This window comes from Phycodurus eques, chromosome 2 (assembly GCF_024500275.1).
Source record: "Phycodurus eques isolate BA_2022a chromosome 2, UOR_Pequ_1.1, whole genome shotgun sequence".
Lineage (NCBI taxonomy): Eukaryota > Metazoa > Chordata > Actinopteri > Syngnathiformes > Syngnathidae > Phycodurus > Phycodurus eques.
The window spans coordinates 37,165,583-37,185,021 of record NC_084526.1 but is presented as its reverse complement, the minus strand read 5'-3'; the positions used below and the strand labels follow the sequence as shown (position 1 = coordinate 37,185,021).

Here is a 19,439-nt window from a genome sequence, read left to right as displayed (position 1 = left end):
TAATGATAGTTTGTTTTCCTAGGCGGCACGGTGCCCGACTGGTTAGACCCTCTGCCTTACAGTTCTGCAGACCGGGGTTCGCCTGTGTGGAGTTTGCATGTTCTCCCCGTGCCTGGGTGGGTTTTCTCTGGGCACTCTGGTTTCCACCCACATCTCAAAAACATGCGTGGTTGGTTAATTGAAGACCCTAAATTGCCCATCGGTTTGAATGTGAGTGCGAATGGTTGTTTGTTTGTATGTGCCCTGCGATTGGCTGGCAACCAGTTCAGGGTGTACCCCGCCTCCTGCCCGATGATAGCTGGGATAGGCTCCCGCACTCCCGTGACCCTTGTGAGGAGAAGCGGCTCAGAAAATGGATGGAAGGATTTTCTTCCTATACAATACTCTTTGAAGGAGTCTGGGCTTTTTAACTTTGCACGTCTATGCTGTAAACAGGGTTTAGATCGATCGATCGATCGATTGATCGATCGATCGATCGATAGATAGATAGATAGATAGATAGATAGATAGATAGATAGATAGATAGATAGATAGATAGATTTGTTAGCTTTGATAGCTTCATAACAAAGTTATTACAACCTTTTCACTTTTTGTTATAATGAGTGAAATGAAAAAGAGACAAATTAAGCAGGCACTTTCGGTTTTATTCCTGTGACAAATGTAGCAGCATTGATAATGATAATGTTGTGTATAAAAAATAATAGCCGGAGGTGACTTGCAGCGGGAGGAGATTACGGGCTTGCTGGTCTTTAAAAGGTAGGTGCAGGCTAGCTAGCTTGCTGCCTCCAGATGAGTTCACAATTGCCATTTAAAATGAATAAGTGGCGGGCCAGCGTTAATATACTGTAGGTACGTAGTGGCCACTCCACTGGCCAGACACAATGTCGTACTAGCCTGTCTATGATGCGCATATGTGATCTGTATGTACGCAATGGTGTTGTTGATAATAGCGTCTCCTATCTGGAAGAAGCAGTCAATTATGTTGCAGCAGGCAGCCAATCACATTGCAGTGGGTCGCTTTTAACGCCAAATGGAATTCATAACAATGATTGAGACGCTTGTGACGCTTGGATGAGAAGAGAACAAACTAGTGTGGGCGTGCGCAGGTGGATGCATTTGTTTCTCCAGAAGGAATTTACAGTAGTTGTATAATATGTTGTGCATCTGATGGGAGAATGAGGACCAAGAGTATTATTTAATATGACATATGAAACAGATAAAAAGTAAATGATTAGGCTATATATGACTATTCAACGAGGTAAAACAACCTTCTTTATGTGTTCAAATGATGCTGGTCCTGCAGCAATGTTTCAACAAACTGAACAGTGGTCAATCAGCCATAAATCACATCAATGTTAATTTTTATCCTCAGTATACTAGAGTGACAACAGTATCCTCTCGTATTTGTTTCAGAACAAATAGATAGATACAGTAAGTAGACAGACAGACAAACTTAGAGATGAATAGATAAATTAGTAACTATTTAAAAAAAAAAAAAGTTGGATTGCTCATCAGGGTGCTTGGTGGTTTTACAGAAGCTAATGTAGAGATGAAAGATGGGGAGTGAGGTTAAATTTAGCTCAATGTCTGACTTGTGAGGGGGGTGTGGTGGAGGGCTCTGCTCTGTCTAGCCATAGCAACAGCTGTGACACACTTTACACTGATTGACTTTCACAGATTTCTGGCTAAATTCCCAGTGAGAGAGATTAATACATTCTAATGCAGGTATCCAGTTGGAGCACAGCTGGAACAAAATAAAGCTCACAGCATGTGACTGTGTTCGTCTAAACTAACTGCTAACCTTCTTTTGCATGTCTCCCTCTGATACATCCTGCTCAATAGATACTTCTATCCATCCATCCGTTCTCGATACCGCTTATCCTGCTCAGGGTTGCGGGGCTCTGGAGCCTATCCCAGCTGACTCCGAGTGAAAGGCAGACTACACCCTGAGCTGGTCGCCTGTCAGTGACAGGGCACATATAGACACGGAGAACCATTCGCACTCACATTCACATCGTCACTGAGTGGGAACTGAACCCCTGCTGCCCACACAAAAGTCAGGTGAATGTACCACTACACCATCAGACACTTAGATATCTGTAATGCCATAAAAATACTCCTGACAAAACTAAAAATGAATATATTTTAATTCATCCACCATGAGTGTTGACTGCATAATATCAGAATATAATTGCAGGAAAAACCCTATTCCTTTTTGCATTTTTACAGAATGTGTTTGACCTTTATTTTATTGTTTTTCAGAAAATTAGGCCTCAGATGCACAGAAATGTAAATTAACATTGTAAATATGACTGACACAACGTCTTACTTGGATGGCTTCATTGGCTTCTTCACGTGATATGTATTGCTGTATATATTACATGTATGTTCTTTATTAACCTTTTGAGGTAAATTAAGGCACATTTTTATCCTGGTATTAGTCAACATGGCTATTTTAAGGTTGCCAGCACTCATTTATTTATTTATTTATTTTAAACCAAAACAAACAAATCCACTGTGTGACAGACCTGTAGAGTGCTTGTGAATAGAGTTGACATAGTTTCATTTTGGCAATTTAATGTTGAAAGTAGCGATTGTAAATGTAATTTACTATAGTAAAGCCCTTGGCTGAAATGCCCGAAATCACTCACTAACCACTATATATTGCACTGTACAGTGGTTACGCCATTTTATAGTAGTGTCCGAATGCTTAGTGATCAAATTCAGAGCACTATATGTAGCGCACTCAAAATTTCCCACAAAGCATCGCAAAACGTAGTGACCAACCGATGGTCACTCACTGAGTCACTCACCATAATGCATTGCCTATTCAGAGAAGAAGAAGTAGAAGAATGGCAGGACTAGATGCGTCGCAGACGGTGGGAGTGAAGTGAATTTTTCGTATTAATGTAACTTTTCAACAAGGCTTCGATTGTTGGGATTTTTATAGCAACATACAGTAACAGTTTGTTTTAATATTGTGCAGCAATCTTTTTTTTTTTTTTACCCACAGCCTACTACTTTGTTATTGTGTGACAACTGTAACATCTTTAACTGAGCGTCGCGTAGTGTCCAAAACTGTTATGATATGGAATCAGATTTGTGAGCTCACTACATAGTCCACAATATAGTAGAACAGGTCCTAGGTGAGGGATCAGACAAAGCACGGCTCAAATAACCCCTTATGATGATAAAAATAAATGGACCTAGTTTTCCCTTGCCCGGAAAGCCGAGTGTGAAGCAGCTGGGATGAAAATCAGCACCTCCAAAGACCTGAGACCTGAAACCATGGTCCTCAGTTGGAAAAGGGTGGAGTCCCGTCTCCGGCTCAGGGAGGAGATCCTGCTCCAAGTGGAGGAGTTCAAGTATCTCGGGGTCTTGTTAGGGAAAAATGGAGCGGGAGATTGACAGGCAGATCGGTGCAGTGTCTGCAGTTATGCAGACTCGGTAACGGTCTGTCGTGGTAAAGAAAGAGGCATGACTGTGAGTGCGAATGGTTGTCTGTTTCTATGTGCCCTGCGATTGGCTGGCAACCAGTTCAGGGTGTACACCGCCTCCTGCCCGATGACAGCTGGGATAGGCTCCAGCATGCCCGTGACCCTAGTGAGGAGAAGCGGCTCAGAAAATGGATGGATGGATATATATATATATATATATATATATATATATATATATATATATATATATACACACGCACACCAAAATATATATTTGTCATGGGTGTGTGCTCCGGGTTTTGTCTTCCCCCCCTGTTTCACACACACCTGCTCCTGTGAGCATCTTCACCACCTGTGCTTCGTTCACGCTAATTACCTATTGTATTTAACCTCGTGTCTCGTTCCCTCTCGTGGCCAGTTCGTTGTACCTTGTCGTCGCGTTCCAGCAGTCCTTGTTTCCACGTCACAGACTCACAGTAAGACTTGACCCTGTTCCGATTATCGACCTCGCCTCTTGGCCTCATGTTTTTGGATACTGTTGCCTTTCTTGGATTTCTTGGATTGCCTGCCTGTGTACCGACCTATGCCCGTCGATTAAACCTCTCTTTTATACATATATTTTTTTTCAGGCTTAGTTTGATATATGACATAAACCTGTAGGTATGCATGTTTGTGTCTCTAGGGCAGACGGGGTGGGGTCGAGATTGACCCATGGGAAGATGCTGACTACAACCTCTATAAAGTTATCGATCGCCTCGGCTTCATGCAGTAAGTCCATTTTTAATGGTCTGTTAGCTGAGGTAATATCTTTCTCTTACATGTTTGAAATAATCTCTTCCTCCTATTTATTTTTTTCACAGTGAAGATGAGCTCCCTGCACCAACTGCAAATGAAGAAAAGGTACAATGGTGTGCAAGGTTGTGCAAGTTATCATGTATCAAGTTGAAGTCGCCCTGTGAAATATCTGGCTTCTGACATAGTATCAGAGGCAGGTACCAGAGGCAGAAGGGCGTCTGTGTGTAAGGAATGTGTGAAGTTTAACCCCCGAGACTCACTGCTTTGTGTTGATAGTTGGCACCGATGTCCCCACCCATCGAATTATCTGAATGTGCAAATCCGCAATGGGTGTGTGAACATGCACATACTGTAGCTCTTTGGTCAGTTGTGTCTGCAACTAAAAGCTAGCTTTACTGTTATAACCCTCTGCTGTGGAAATGTACTGGGGAAAGGCAGTTTGAGTAGTAACAGGAAAAGTAATTCCTTATGTTCAGTTGCTTATTTTATTGGGGTTTTTTTCACAGGTGAAGCAACTGGAGGTAGAGAGAGCAAAGAAATGGCTGAAGATGGTAAAGAAGTGGGATAAATACAAAACCAGTGACAGGGTGAGAAGCAATGAACACCTCCAAAAGAGGAATGATGAGAGAAAAGTATGTCTAAGCCTGAAAGACAATGGGCTCACATTATAGACTGAATATACATAAAAACTAGCGCTAAATGCTGATTATCATGGTAAGACATAGTTTATTTAGAGATGCTTTGTGCTATTATCAGTAGGTTGTTTCTCTTTTGATATTTTTGACATGATCCATCAGTTATTTACTCATGTCTGATAATCTTAGCTAATCACAGATCCCTTAATACAGTACATCTGTTAAGATTGCTTAACTTTATTGCTGTGGACCCTTTCAAAACATTGACAGTTCAGTTATTAAGTTACTCATGTCTCACTAGAACTTTTGGCTTTGTATTTGCTATATTTTTACGATCCTCACCTTCATGCTGTCAGATGGTGAAACGGGTGTACAAAGGCATTCCTGTGCAGCTTAGAGGTCGTGTCTGGTCTCTGATGTTGGATGTGGAGAAGACTAAAAAGGACAATGAGGGCAAATATGAGGTAAACGTAATCATAATGTGAATATGCAAAAGAGTGCGTGTGCGGTCTATATATTGGTAATACACTCCACAAAAGAGAAAAAAAATATTTCTTTATTGTTGGCAATGACTGTAGTAGTGAAAGCAACAGCAGAACTTTTTACCTTTTTAAAATGATGGAAAAAAATAGGCATTGATATGTTCAAGAAAAAAAATTTAGTGGATCAATAGATCGTAAACACCAGAAGGACACCTGTGTTTTTTTGTTTCATCAATATTTATCTGTTCCCCATAAGAGACATTCAATAGGTGCTGTACTGTGAAAATATTTGGACATTTCATTTGTGTGGATGCCTATATTCAAGCCAGTATTGTTTCTGTAAATATTATGCTTAATGTTTAGGTCACAATTAAATAGGATGCAGTCAAGGCTGTTCACCATTTTATAGGAATTACTGGCTCTTGCATAATCAAACTGGAACAACTTAGAGGTGTGGCATTCATGTACAGTGTCATTACTTGATTCATGTCACATGGAATCACAAACATACAGGTATGAACATTTTCCCAATGATGTTGACAACGAATTTGTGGGCTTGCAGTGCTTGCACAAGATTTAGTCTGATTCCAAAATCACTCATTCACAATGCCAGCATTATTTGTCAGGGACTTGCTTGTCTAAGGCTTGTCATAAATTAGCAACAATTTGGACAATACAATGTCCGTTGTCTATGCTGAAAAGGTGTGATGGAACAGTTTGTAAACATTTGAGTATTTTAACCTACCCGGAATGTCCTAACTGCTTGTTATCCTAGAAAATGAAGGAGCAAGCAAAACAGTACTCATCGGAGATCAAACAGATTGACCTTGACATCAACAGGACCTTTCGCAATCATATCATGTTCATGGATCGCTTTGGAGTCAAGTAAGTATCAAAATTACTTTAATTAAAAAACAGATAAATCAACAAAAGGATAACCTAAAAAGACAACTCATCACAAAATGTTAAAGTAAATAGTCTGCCGTATTTGTTGCGTTTCTTTTTAATTTGACCATCATCATAACTTATTTTTCTATGTTACATTTGCTGGTCAGTTACCTTTTTCATTTCCAGGCCACATGAATTCAGATTTAATGTACAGTGTCCACAAAAACACTCCCTGATTTTAAAGATATACCTTTATTGTAATATTCTTTCACACTTACTAGCTTTAGATGCATGATTTCACGCAGTTTTATTATTATTATTATTATTATTATTATGTGGAATTACAGGCACTCAATGTGTCTAGCTCTATTCACTCTCTGCAGCATATCCCGAGTGATCCCGAGTACTACTTCAGTTGTACAAACTTTCAGGTCATCCAGTGTTGCAGGAAGTGGGAGTCCATAACTCTTGTATCTAGAAAGAAAGACGTCACAAGCCATTAGGTCCGCTGAGATTGCAGGCCACTTACACAACACCTGATTGTTTTATCCAGCACAGCCCATCAATCTGTTTGGCAGGTGCTCATTGAGAAATCTCCTTACAGCAATGGCAGTGCGTCATCTCGCAGAAAAAGATAGTTGCCACCACCAGCAGGTAGTTGTGAAAACGTCCAATTGATTAGCATCTCTCAGTAACTTTCATTTTCTTTTCATTTCAACGTTATTTGAAAAGGAACCGATGCTACAACAGAGAATTGAGGAACAAATCTCTAATGTACAGCATCACAGTATTTATAGCTAATGCTAATTTCCAATGCCTGTCCCTAGAAGGGCTTTTAAAGTCATATAAAAACAGTTGAAACAGTCAAATTAGAAGTATACACATTTAAACTTGACCAGTTCATTCCTCAAATAAGAAGAGGCCATAAATTGTATCAAGGTCTGATAGACTAAAAATAAAAAGTAAAGAAGCAGGAGTTGAGACGGCATCGAGGGACTCCATATTTACCAATTCATTTGAATTTGTTTAGATATCATTGCGGTCTGTGACTCTTTTGGTAATTGTATATAACGTTTGAAGACACATAATAAAAAAAACAAAAAACGATTGGCTATTTGATTTGCGTTTTAAAATAAAAAAAACTAAATAGAAAAACATTTCATTTCTAAAATGAAAATAGAATATAGCATGGGACACAAATAGAAAAATGGCCTGTATATTTGTTTTGGATTGGCGGAAGTTGTCACCGACAAGAACAGTGCTCATGCTAGCTAGGGTGACAGCGTGGTACCTGCACATGCCAACCGTTAAAAAACAATGAAAAAGAACGAGGGGGCGCAATTATCTTTGTGGAGCAGTTGTGGAATGAATCAAATTAGTGGTGGAGATGGAGATGGAACATTATATTGTCTTCATTTGACTTACCGTATTTTCACGACCACAAGGCGCACTTAAAAGTCATACATTTTCTCCAAAATGGACATGGGCGCCTTATAATGCGGCGCACCTTATGTGTGCCCTGAGTTCCAAAATGTGTAAATGTTGTCGTGTGACTTTAATGAGCGCTCCGCTTGACTGACTGGGAGCATTTCCTGCCGACACGCTGCTTATATAGAGGAAGGCGGACGTTAAAGGGGGAAGGGTGTGCGTGACAGAGGACGCTAAAGACACGCCCCCAGTAGGTATATAGTTCCGGTATGTGCATCGGTTTGGCTTAGGACCCCCGAAAATGGCACCTATGAAGAGACACGCTTACGAAGCACAGTTTAAACTGCAAGCTATTAGTTAGGCGGAGGAACGTGGGAATCGAACAGCCGCAGCTGCGAGAGAATGCAAGTGGAGGAAGCAGGAAAACGAGCTTCGCCAAGTCAAGAAGATGAAGCTGAGTTTCCACGGGGGAAAAAAAAAAATTAACGTGGAAACAAGGCGAGGTGGCCGAGTTGGATTAATGAGCAAAGAACAAACGGGAGAAACGTCTCTACAGTCACCATTCGAGTGAGTCCAATGTGTCGTGTTATATTCTATTTTTGTTTTAGAATTTAAAATTGAAAATCAATCCCTTATTCAACTTTTCCTTACTCGCTTCAGACAGGTTTTTCTATTTTAAAACGAAAATCAAATAACCAGTCGTTTTTTCCATTTTTAATATCTGTCTCCAAAACACGGTCCCATTCCATCATGAAATCAGGGAGTGTTTTTTTTTGTTTGTTTGTTTTTTTGTGGTCACCATGTACATTTGAAACCTCACCATGAACTAAGACGGAGAGCGAAAAGCAGGCTATGTTTTGGACAGCAGGTTTGAGTGGAATCTGGTGCTCTAACAAAGTGCCGTCATTGTAAGAGATCGCAGCCCTATTTGGAAGAGGCACTGGAAAATAAGGAGCAGCAAATAGTCACTGTATTTAACTGTGTAATGTACATTTAAATAATAAAAGTGCACTGTTAGAGAGCGAAGGCTTGTCTTCTATTCTTGAAGGAATATTCTGTGGCCACTTTGTAGTTAATCGATTAAGGTCGCCTCACTGTAGGTTTGGGCGGCGAGGGTTAGTCTGATGTCCCAATTTATGGTTTAGAATCTCTATATTGCAGATACAGATGTCATCTGTTCTGCAATAAAATGAATTCCACAGTGAAGTAAGTGCTAAAGAAGGAGCAATGGTTTGCAGCCATGAGGTTTTTCTGATTGTGACTACAGCAGAAATTACAAAGTACCTGAAAGTAAACAAGTACAAAGAAAAGCAGTAGCTGTTACTGAGAGCTCATCTTGCCATTTTGCCTTGCTCCTTTTTTTTTTTGGATGGGTTACCGACTTGCACGGTCTTTTGAGGTTGAACACAATGTTTCTGGGATGTGGTCAACCTCCCATATGTTTGCACTTTAAAGCATTTTTTTAAATTTAGCATTGATTTATCCATGTAAGACAATTGAGAACAGATTCTCATTTGCAATGCTGACCTGGCAGTAGAAGGCAGAGTAAAACAAAGCAAAATTGTGAATTTATCTGAGAAATCTATACATCTCTTTATTAATATATATATTATATATATATATATATATATATATATATATATACACACACACACACACATAATTTAGGTGTGCAGTTTTGGCTTCCAGGCAATGGGCACAAACTTATGTGCACAGAACAATACAAGGTAAAAGTACTGGTAACTGACATTTTTCTATCCCGATTCTTCCTTTGCACTTGTCTTCCTTTTTTTTACAGACAGCAGTCTCTCTTCAATGTTCTGTCAGCATATTCAGCCTACAACACAGTAAGTGGCAGCTTTGCCTACTATACATCACAAAAACCACTCATGTAGAATTTGAACTCATTAAACTTGAAATAAAATGATTAAAATCTCTATGAATTTCATATCGACAGTATTTCCTGAGTGGGATTATTAGACACACACTGAAATTGTATGTAACCCGAAAATGACGAGATACATGACAAAAGTATATCACCACATAAGACAAACTTGATGTTGCACTTTCCTAAAAAACAATGAAGGTGCTACACATTATTCAATATTTCATTATTATAGTGTTTACATTATTTTGCTGACCTGAGAATGTTTAATTCATAATAAAAATTTACAGTGGGCTGTTTACAGTTATGTTTATTTTTAAAATAATTAAATTGATTTATTTTTATAAAAGAAAAGCAGGTTTATTATGTTTTTAACGTTCATTTACAGTGGAAACTTTAGCCACATGCTTTGGAGGTCTTTAAAACACAGAGAAGAAAAATGTGCACCCAGACTGTATAGCCATGGTTGTACACATAAATGTTTGAAGTCTTCAATGAAAAAAAGTCTCTTTTTTTATAACCACTCTTTTTCTGGAAGGCTGTCGGGTGGTATACAGTAAAGGGGCTGGCTGAAGGAGTAATGGACCTATAAGGGATGTCAAGAAATGTGAAAATTTAGCTTGATGAACAGAGAAAGGCAGCACGGTGAACGACTGGTTAGAGCGTTTGCCTCACAGTTCTGAGGACCAGGGTTCAATCCCTGGCCCTGCCTGTGTGGAGTTTGCATGTTCTCCCCGTGCCTGCATGGGTTTTCTCCGGGCACTCCGGTTTCCTCCCACATCCCAAAAACATGCATGGTAGGTTAATTGACAACTCTAAATTACCCATAGGTGTGAATGTGAGTGCAATGGTTGTTTGTTTATATGTGCCCTGCGATTGGCTGGCAACCAGTTCAGGGTGTACCCCGCTTCCTGCCCGATGATAGCTGGGATAGGCTCCAGCACGCCTGTGACCCTTGTGAGGAGAAGCTGTTCAGAAAATGGATGGATGGATGAACAGAGAAAATTGATAGAGTAAATTATACACAGTAAATGTTATTCTATCCCACATTTTCACAATTAAATTTTCAAATTACAAGGTATTTTACCTCCTGTCACATTTCTTCATCAATCCATACTAGACTTTAGATACTAGACTAGATCGGCTTCATCTGTATCGATAATTAGTTTTTTATGCTGATCGACTGATCGGCTTTAATGTCATAATTCACCATTCATAATTTTATCGGCTCTGCGGCCGATAATTTGTATTTTATGATGATCGACTGATTGGCTTTGTCATAATTCACCATCCTAATTTAATTTACTCCGCGTCGCCATCGTGTACAGTATATTTGAATACAAAAGCTAGTTTATTTTTAGCCTTGTCACGTCTCTTTTGATGTACTACTGTAAATATCTGACAGCGAATAAAGTTATTTTTTTATACAACACGTCTGAGACAGACATGTAATGCGTGGATTAGACTACAAGACAAATTTGGTTTTACATGATTGTACTATGTAAGACTACTGCAATAAAATCTTCGCATCCTGTCTTTTACGATCACGGGGCTTTATCGTCAACTCAAGCGCGGCCGGATACACTCGTTACCGTGGCAATGACATCGCGCCGCGTGTATTGTAAGAACAAAATGGGGAAAACCGTGTGGTGGTGGTCACCGGTGCGCGGGAGACGACGTTCGTTTAAGGATTACTTGAGGTATGTTCAGGTACTTTTAATACGATACGGAAGCAGGGAACAAAATGTTATGTAGCCTAGCAAGCTAGTGGTACCACTAACGGTTGTACGTAAACATGCCGGCGTTACGTCGAATCATGCTATAAAGTTTTGGTATGTGTGAAGTAATTTAATTTCAATAAAGTAATTCAATTACAGTAAGTTAACACCCATTATTTCTGTCATGTTGTCATGTTGGTTTGACCTGACTGATTAGAATACATAACCTGACTAGAGGAGTGATTTCCAACCTTTATGGAGTGAAGGCACATATTTTACAATTGAAAAATCTCATGGCACGCCAAGAAACAAAAATTTCGCAAAAAGTAGATACACAGTAATTACTGTATGTACTTTCTGCCATTTAATAGACGAGCATTTATTTGTTCTGTCTGTCACTATGCCTCACTGGCATAAATAGAGGAACAAAGATACATTATTTCTTGAGCAGTTAAGGAAAATCTTATAATTTCCCACGGCACACCTGATGATCGCTCATGGCACATTAGTGATGTGCCACGGCACACTGGTTGGGAATCACTGGACTAGAGAATACTTTTGAAGATACTCAGTATACAGTACACAAGTATATAAAGTAAATGAATAAGTCATTTAAATCTACACATTGCTCCATCTTGTGATCTGATCGGTGATCGGTTATCGTATTTTTAAACTCGCTGATTGTGATTGATGATCGGCCCCAAAAATCCTGATCGTGTAAAGCCTAATCCATACCATTCCAACTCAAAGTCTCACATTGTACATTTTAACAATTCAAAGAATTATGAGTTTCAAATGCAGCCCTACGTGGGGCACAAGTCAGTGGAAACTGTAGGCCGGTCCTCAGCTCGGATGAATGCAAAGAGTTGCGTCAGGAAGGGCACCCGTATTAAAACTTTGCCAAACAAATATGAGCGTTCATCCAAAGAATTTCATACCGGATCGGTCGTGGCCCGGGTTAACAACGTCCGCCACCGGCTCTGTAAACCTGCAGGGCGCCGTTGGAAATTCAGCTCCCGTGGGTCAAAGTCGAAGAAGAAGAAGAGGTGGAAAACGGGTTCTTCGACAGAGAGAGAAGAAAGCACAGAGTCTGGAACTGAATGTGGGGACTTTGAATGTTGGGCCTATGACAGAAAAATTTCGGGAGTTGGTTGACATGATGATTAGGAGAAAGGTTGATATATTGTGTGTCCAGGAGACCAGGTGGAAAGGCAGTAAGGCTAGAAGTTTAGGGGCAGGGTTTAAATTATTTTACCATGGTGTAGATGGGAAGAGAAATGGAGTCGGCGTTATTTTAAAAAAAGAGTTAGCTAAGAATGTCTTGGAGGTGAAAAGAGTATCAGATCGAGTGATGAGGCTGAAACTTGAAATTGAGGGTGTTATGTATAATGTGATTAGTGACTATGCCCCACAGGTAGGATGTAACCTAGGGGTGAAAGAGAAATTCTGGAAGGTGCTGGACGAAGTAGTTCTGAGCATCCAAGACAGAGAGAGAGTCGTGATTGGCGCAGCTTGTAATGGACATGTTGTTGAAGGAAATAGGGGTGATGAAGAAGTGATGGGTATGTTCGGCCTCCAGGTAAGGAACCTCGAGGGACAGATGGTGGTAGACTTTGCAAAAAGGATAGAAATGGCTGGAGTGAACACTTCCAGGAGAGGCAGGAACATAGGGTGACCTACAAGAGCGGCGGTAGAAGTACGCAGGTGGATTACATCTTGTGCAGACGATGTAATCTGAAAGACATTACTGACTGTAAGGTAGTGGTAGGGGAGAGTGGGGCTTGACAGCATCGGATGGTGGTGTGTAAGATGACTCTGGTGGTGGGGAGGAAGATTAAGAAGACAAAAGCAGAGCAGCGAACCATGTGGTGGAAGCTGACACAGGACGAGTGTTGTGCAGCTTTTTGGGAAGAGGTGAGACAGGCTCTTGGTGGACAGGAGGACCTTCCAGAAGACTGGACCACTACAGCCAAGGTGATCAGAGAAACAGGCAGGAGCGTACTTGGTGTATCTTCTGATAGGAAAATGGAGAAGGAGACTTGGTGGTGGAACCTCAAAGTCCTGGAATTCATACATGGAAAGAGGTTCGCTAAGAAGTGGGACACTGAAAGGACTGAGGAGAGGAGAAAGGAATACATGGAGATGCAACATAGGGCTAAGGTGGTGGTGGAAAAGGCCAAACAAGAGGCATATGATGACATGTATGCCAGGTTGGACAATGAAGAAGGAGAAAAGGATCTGGGAAGAAATGGGAAGGATGTGCAGCAGGTTAGGGTGATTAAGGATAGAGATGGAAATGTTTTGACTTGTGCCAATAGTGTGCTGGATAGATGGAAAGAATACTTTGAGGAGTTGATGAATGAGGACAATCAGAGAGAAAGTTGAGTAGAAGAGGCAAGTGTGGTGGACCAGGAAGTAGCAATGATTATTAAGGGGGAAGATAGAATGGCAATAAAGAGGATGAAAATGGAAAGGTAGTTGGGCCTGATGACATTCCTGTGGAAGTATGGAAGCATCTAGGAGAGGTGGCTGTGGAGATTTTTGACCACCTTGTTCAACAGAAATCAAGCAGCGGAGAAGAAGCCTGAGGAATGGAGGAAACGTGTGCCGGTGCCCATTTTAAGAACAAGGGTGATGTGCAGAGCTGTGGGAACTGTAGAGGAATAAAGTTGATGAGCCACACAATGAAGTCATGGGAAAGAGTAGTGGAGGCTAGACTCAGGACAGAAATTAGTATTTGCGAGTAATGGTATGGTTTCATGCCTAGAAAGAGTACCACAGATGCATTATTTGCCTTGAGGGTGCTGATGGAGAGGTACAGAGAAGGTCAGAAGGAGCTGCATTGTGTCTCTGTGGATCTAGAGAAAGCCTATGACAGAGTACCCAGAGAGGAACTGTGGTACTGCATACGGAAGTCTGGAGTGGCAGAGAAGTATGTTAGAATAGTACAGGACATGTATGAGGGCAGCAGAACTGTGGTGAGGTGTGACAGAGGACTTTAAGGTGGAGGTGGGACGGCATCAGGGATCAGCCCTAAGCCCCTTCCTGTTTGCAGTGTGGATGGATAGGCTGACAGATAAGGTTAGACTTGAGTCCCCGTGGACCATGATGCTTGCAGATGACATCGCGATCTATAGTGAAAGCAGGGAGCAGGTAGAGGAACAGTTAGAAAGCTGGAGGGATGCACTGGAAAGGAGAGGAATGAAGATTAGCTGAAGTAAAACAGAATATATGTGCATTAATGAGAGACGTGGAGGGGGAAGAGTGAGGCTACAGGGAGAAGAGATAGCGAGGGTGGATGACTTTAAACACTCCAGAGCAATGGTGAGTGTGGTCAGGAAGTGAAGAAACGAGTCCAACCAGGTTGGAACGGGTGGTGCAATGTGTCACGTGTGTTATGTGACAGAAGTGTCTCTGCTAGGATGAAGGGCAAAGTTTATAAGACAGTTGTGAGATGATGTACGGAGTAGAGACAGTGGCACTGAAGAGACAACAGGAACCAGAGCTGGAGGTGTCAGAAATGAAGATGTTGAGGTTCTCTCTAGGAGTGACCAGGTTGGATAAAATTAGAAATGAGCTCATCAGAGGGACAGCCAAGGTTAGATGTTTTGGAGACAAAGTTAGAGAGAGCAGACTTCGATGGTTTGGACACATCCAGAGGAGAGACAGTGAGTATATTGGTAGAAGGGTGATGAGGATGGAGCTGCCAGGCAAGAGAGCTCGAGGAAGACCAACGAGAAGGTTGATGGATGTAGTGAGGGCAGTTGGTGTTAGAGAGGAGGATGCAGGAGATGGAAAAGGATGACACGGGACAACGGGACAAGCCGAAAGGAAAAGAAGAAGAAGAAGAAAGACTGAATTATGAGTTTCAGTTCATTGTTCATTTCTCCAGACATTTCATTCTCTAGTTATTTTATTATTATTATTATTAAGGAGGGTTTGTAAGCATTGTTATGATGCCATTCCTGTATAGTGTAAATTAGTAACACATGTTGGAAAGTGTAAGCAAGGAAGGAGAGGGGATGTTTGAAATTAGGTTCACTTCAGCTGTTGGCTGCAACTACTGTGCGCAATGCCACAAAAACATGTTGGATTTGGTCATCCTGAAGCTGTGCTGCACCATCAGGCTTGTCATGAGCCAAAAGCTGTGGAAACCCCACTATGTAATTGTTTTCACTTTGTCCTCTGGTCTGCAGGAAGTGAGCTATTGCCAGGGCATGAGTCAGATCGCTGCACTGCTGCTCATGTACATGAATGAGGAAGATGCCTTCTGGGCTCTGACACAGTTGCTGACCAACCAGAAACACGCCATGCATGGTGAGACGATGTTTTGACGACGCATGCGTTTTGTGATGTGCTCCCAAGAATAATAGGAAATAGTAATTTTGAAGTCTGTTGTATGTTGCTCTTGAGGTGTGCAGGGCAGTGCAACTTCCTGCCGGGTGTGCTGCTATTGCTCTTTCAAATATGGTTGGATGTAATTAAACGGTTTCTCTACTGTCTTGCCTTACCCACAACTCACCCCATCCCCATTACCCTCTTCGTCAAGGATTTTTTGTTCCCGGGTTCCCCAAACTTCAGCGATTCCAGGCACATCATGATCAGATCATTTCCAAACTGATTCCCAAACTAAAGAAACATATGGTGAGATGTGAGAGTGTTATGTAACAGTACAGACACAGTGGAGTGTACAATGTTTCCATGCTATAAATGATAAGATTACTGGTTTAACATTCGGGTGTTTCTCTGCAGGATAAGGAACAGATGTCTGCAGGAATTTACAGTACTAAATGGTTCTTACAATGTTTCATTGACAGGGTGAGTAAACTGACCAAAATACGTTATAGTGAAGAAATTATCCAGACGAGCTTATTAACTCATTAATTCATCAAACAAGAGTTTGTCTCGACCCTTTTTCCTCCCCATAATCTTAATACTTGAGTCTTTTTTAATTCTTCAAGATGTTTTGGACAATTTGATGCTTACATCATTGTGGGAACAGTTTGGGCAAGGCCTTTTTCTGTTCCAGCATGACAGCAAAACTTGACCTCAAGCCCATCAAATACCTTTAGTTGAATTAATTCTGATTCTGAACAAGAACAGAGATAGTGAGACATCTGGCACTTTTCACCTATTAATTGCTAAGTGTACATTTTCCAGTGGTCCATTGCAAATCCGTAGTCAGAGTAGCTTTTAAAAAGGTGGTATCCTTTCAGCAAAACCCCAGTGATTAGTTTTTTTTTTTATCTCTGGAATATTGCATCATAAGCAATATGAACTGTTCAACTAGCCCAAACCAATTTAGGCCCAGAATCCTGTGGTGGTGGTTTGGCACCGTTGGGCCACTGTCAGCACTTCTCTTTCCCACTGAGTCGTCTCTCTGCTTAGATTGAGTCTGCGGGCCTCTGAGGTTTGAAGCAAAACCAAAGAAATCGCCTGATTTTGGCCAGAAGGAGAACCCACAAATTCAATAACCCTTAGTGATGATGTGATTTTTGCAGACACCGTTTACTTTGACCCTTCGTCTATGGGATGTTTTCATCCTGGAGGGAGAGAGGCTCCTCACCGCCATGTCTTACGCCATCTTGAAGATACACAAGAGTAAGATGTCAAACAGCTTGCCATTATTATTGTCAGCATTTTACCACACTCTTAAATGTAGCTGATTATTTTATCTTCACCTCTTATTTATTTCTCTAACTACAGTATTTTAAGAAAACGCCTTACTATGGTACATCTTTAACTAATTAACAGTATGACGAATTGAGATATTATTAGCCAAATAAAGCAGCATAATAAACATTCAGTAAAAAAGCTTCACATTTGATTGCGCATACTGTAGCAGCCAATCACCAGGATTAGTTTTGATTATTATCACAAAATGAAGATGTGATGGAGTTTAGGAAGAAAGTTGTAATCACATTGTAACCTGAGTACAGATTTGACTTTAATGATAATAATGAAATTAGAAGCCATTCATATGCAGTCCAATATATTCTAGGTATTCAAAAATAACAGTTCCATGTAAGTGAATCACAACAGTCACGCTAACATAGCCAAGCTTCATTATTACAGACATGCAAACACCAAAGGCATGACAAAGGTGACAAATAAAAAAAACATTTTAGGGGGGGTCTGGGGGGGGATCCCATTTTATTTTGTATATTTTTTTTATTTTTTACATAAGCAATCTGGAAGACTGAAGAGTACAATAAGGCGAAAAAAGAATCACGCAGAAAAACTTATTTTCACCGTTGAAGTCCATGTTGATGTTCAAATTTAAGAATAGCATCCCCCTCTTTAAGCACTCTCATTCTGGAAAAGGAATGACAAAAATCATTCATTTTTCACTATTACCAACTTCAAAGGCTAATCCCAAATGTATCCTCCAGGAAAATATTAAGTACAATATTTTTCTGTTTTTATTGGCCATTTCTGAATTTGATGTTAATTCATTCAGTGTTGTGATATAATCCTTAACATCGCTCCGTCGATTAATACATTTAACATTAACATCCGTAAACTAATTTGATAATTGTAGGCGCGTTTCCGAATTAATACAAGATGTACTAGCGGATCAAATCTTGTCGCAGATGTTACGTGTGTTTCGCAGTTCTGCTGGGACCCCAACCAGAACCATGACCCGCAGCACCTCAACGCGAAAATGCAAAAGACTAGTGCAACAAATACGACACTGGCTGATCTGATGAGCAAAAATGTTGCTTAAACATAAGAGTAGCAATAGAGGATGTCCGCTCCAGAGGGCGGTAGAGTAGCCAAATGTTGTACTCAAAAAATGTTGTAATCAAGTAAGAGTACTGTTACTTGACAATAATGTAACTCAAGTAAAAGTAAATAGTAGTCCTGCAAAAAATTACATAAGAGTAAAGGGTACACAGTGAAATTATTACTCAAGTACTGAGTAAATAGTGAGTAACTTCTTTTTTTTTACCACAGCAAGAACATCAATTAAAACATTTTTTAAAAAATAATTAAATAAAAGTGAATGTACAAATTCTGATGTTGTGTGTGTGTGCGTGTGTATGCACAGTCAAAACTACAACAACATAATCTGCAATTTACTGCATGGTGTTTTCTAAAGTTATAAGTGAGCTGAAATATCCACGTTTGGCCAGACGGTGCCAGACAAATACTACAATACATGAAAGCTTTTTGTTGTTGGTCGTCTAAATGTAAACAAGAGTAGCGTGCCGTTGCCTTCATGGTGACGATGACCTTTCCAGCATGGCCGGCACATACGCATGACAGTCAGCGGGGCAGGCTTATCTAGTGTTAACATATGCACGGGAAGCCCAATGGAAGACGCTGTGTGTGTTCATGTGACTTTCTTGTGTCGTTTGATTGGTGAACTAGTTTAAATAATTGATGGCTTTTTTGTCGCTTAAAGGTTGGGTGAGTGTTGGTTTTACACGCGTTGCCCCATATTTCCACACATAAATCATATTTGGCAGTAAGAGTGTACAGTGTGTATAATGACTTCTTATTCAAGACATCCTTGGTTTTATGAAGAATAACTATGGTTTTTGACATGTTGGATTTCATGTTACATACATGAGACTTCCAACGTAGTTTATCAGCAATTATTACTCCAAGGAATTTATTTTCAGACAGTCTTTACAATGTTAAAGTGTTCAAGTGTTTTATCTGAAAATAGAGACAGAGTCAGCTCAAACTGTTAAGTGGCAAATGACTTTTAACTAAATCTTTTTTGTAAAGCTAAGGTGAACTGGAGCAGAGAATTTTTTTTTCTGGGCTTATCAATTTAAAAGGAGTCTGAAACAAATGCAAAGTTATCGCATTTGATAAGTATAAACCATTTGTGTTTTGTATGAATAAACTTCACATAATCCTACGTGTGTATATTTGCACAGAGCGTCTCTTGAAGATGTCTTTGGAGGAGCTCCGAGAGTTCCTGCTGGACGGAATTGCTCAGACCTTTTTTTACAGCGACGACATAGTCATTGAACAGCTGCAGGCCTCTATGATTGAATTACGGAAGATGAAGCTGGATCTTCCTCAACCAGGTACATAACTGCTCAACTCAATGCTGACTGATTCTGTCTTGTTTTAGTGCAGCAACAACGTATGCACTGAGCATTACAGCATGTCATTAACCTACTCAAACGAAGCTGTCATGCAAGCTCTACACA

At 40.4% G+C, this 19,439-nt stretch overlaps 1 protein-coding gene across 3 annotated transcripts in view; it reads left to right on the top strand.

Annotated features, from left to right (window-relative positions):
- Positions 1 to 19,439, top strand: part of si:ch211-71n6.4 (USP6 N-terminal-like protein) — a 73,059-nt gene that overhangs the window by 51,511 nt on the left and 2,109 nt on the right. For 2 of the 3 annotated variants that reach the window (XM_061670554.1, XM_061670553.1), the window contains exons 3-13: positions 4,120 to 4,205; positions 4,298 to 4,337; positions 4,739 to 4,819; positions 5,224 to 5,331; positions 6,125 to 6,234; positions 9,464 to 9,512; positions 15,465 to 15,585; positions 15,818 to 15,912; positions 16,021 to 16,086; positions 16,770 to 16,869; positions 19,161 to 19,313. In XM_061670554.1, coding sequence (XP_061526538.1) covers positions 4,120 to 4,205; positions 4,298 to 4,337; positions 4,739 to 4,819; positions 5,224 to 5,331; positions 6,125 to 6,234; positions 9,464 to 9,512; positions 15,465 to 15,585; positions 15,818 to 15,912; positions 16,021 to 16,086; positions 16,770 to 16,869; positions 19,161 to 19,313 — 1,009 coding nt within the window. Of the gene's footprint in view, positions 1 to 1,842; positions 2,062 to 4,119; positions 4,206 to 4,297; positions 4,338 to 4,738; positions 4,820 to 5,223; positions 5,332 to 6,124; positions 6,235 to 9,463; positions 9,513 to 15,464; positions 15,586 to 15,817; positions 15,913 to 16,020; positions 16,087 to 16,769; positions 16,870 to 19,160; positions 19,314 to 19,439 lie in introns of all 3 variants that reach the window. The other variant, XM_061670555.1, reaches the window with a different exon arrangement.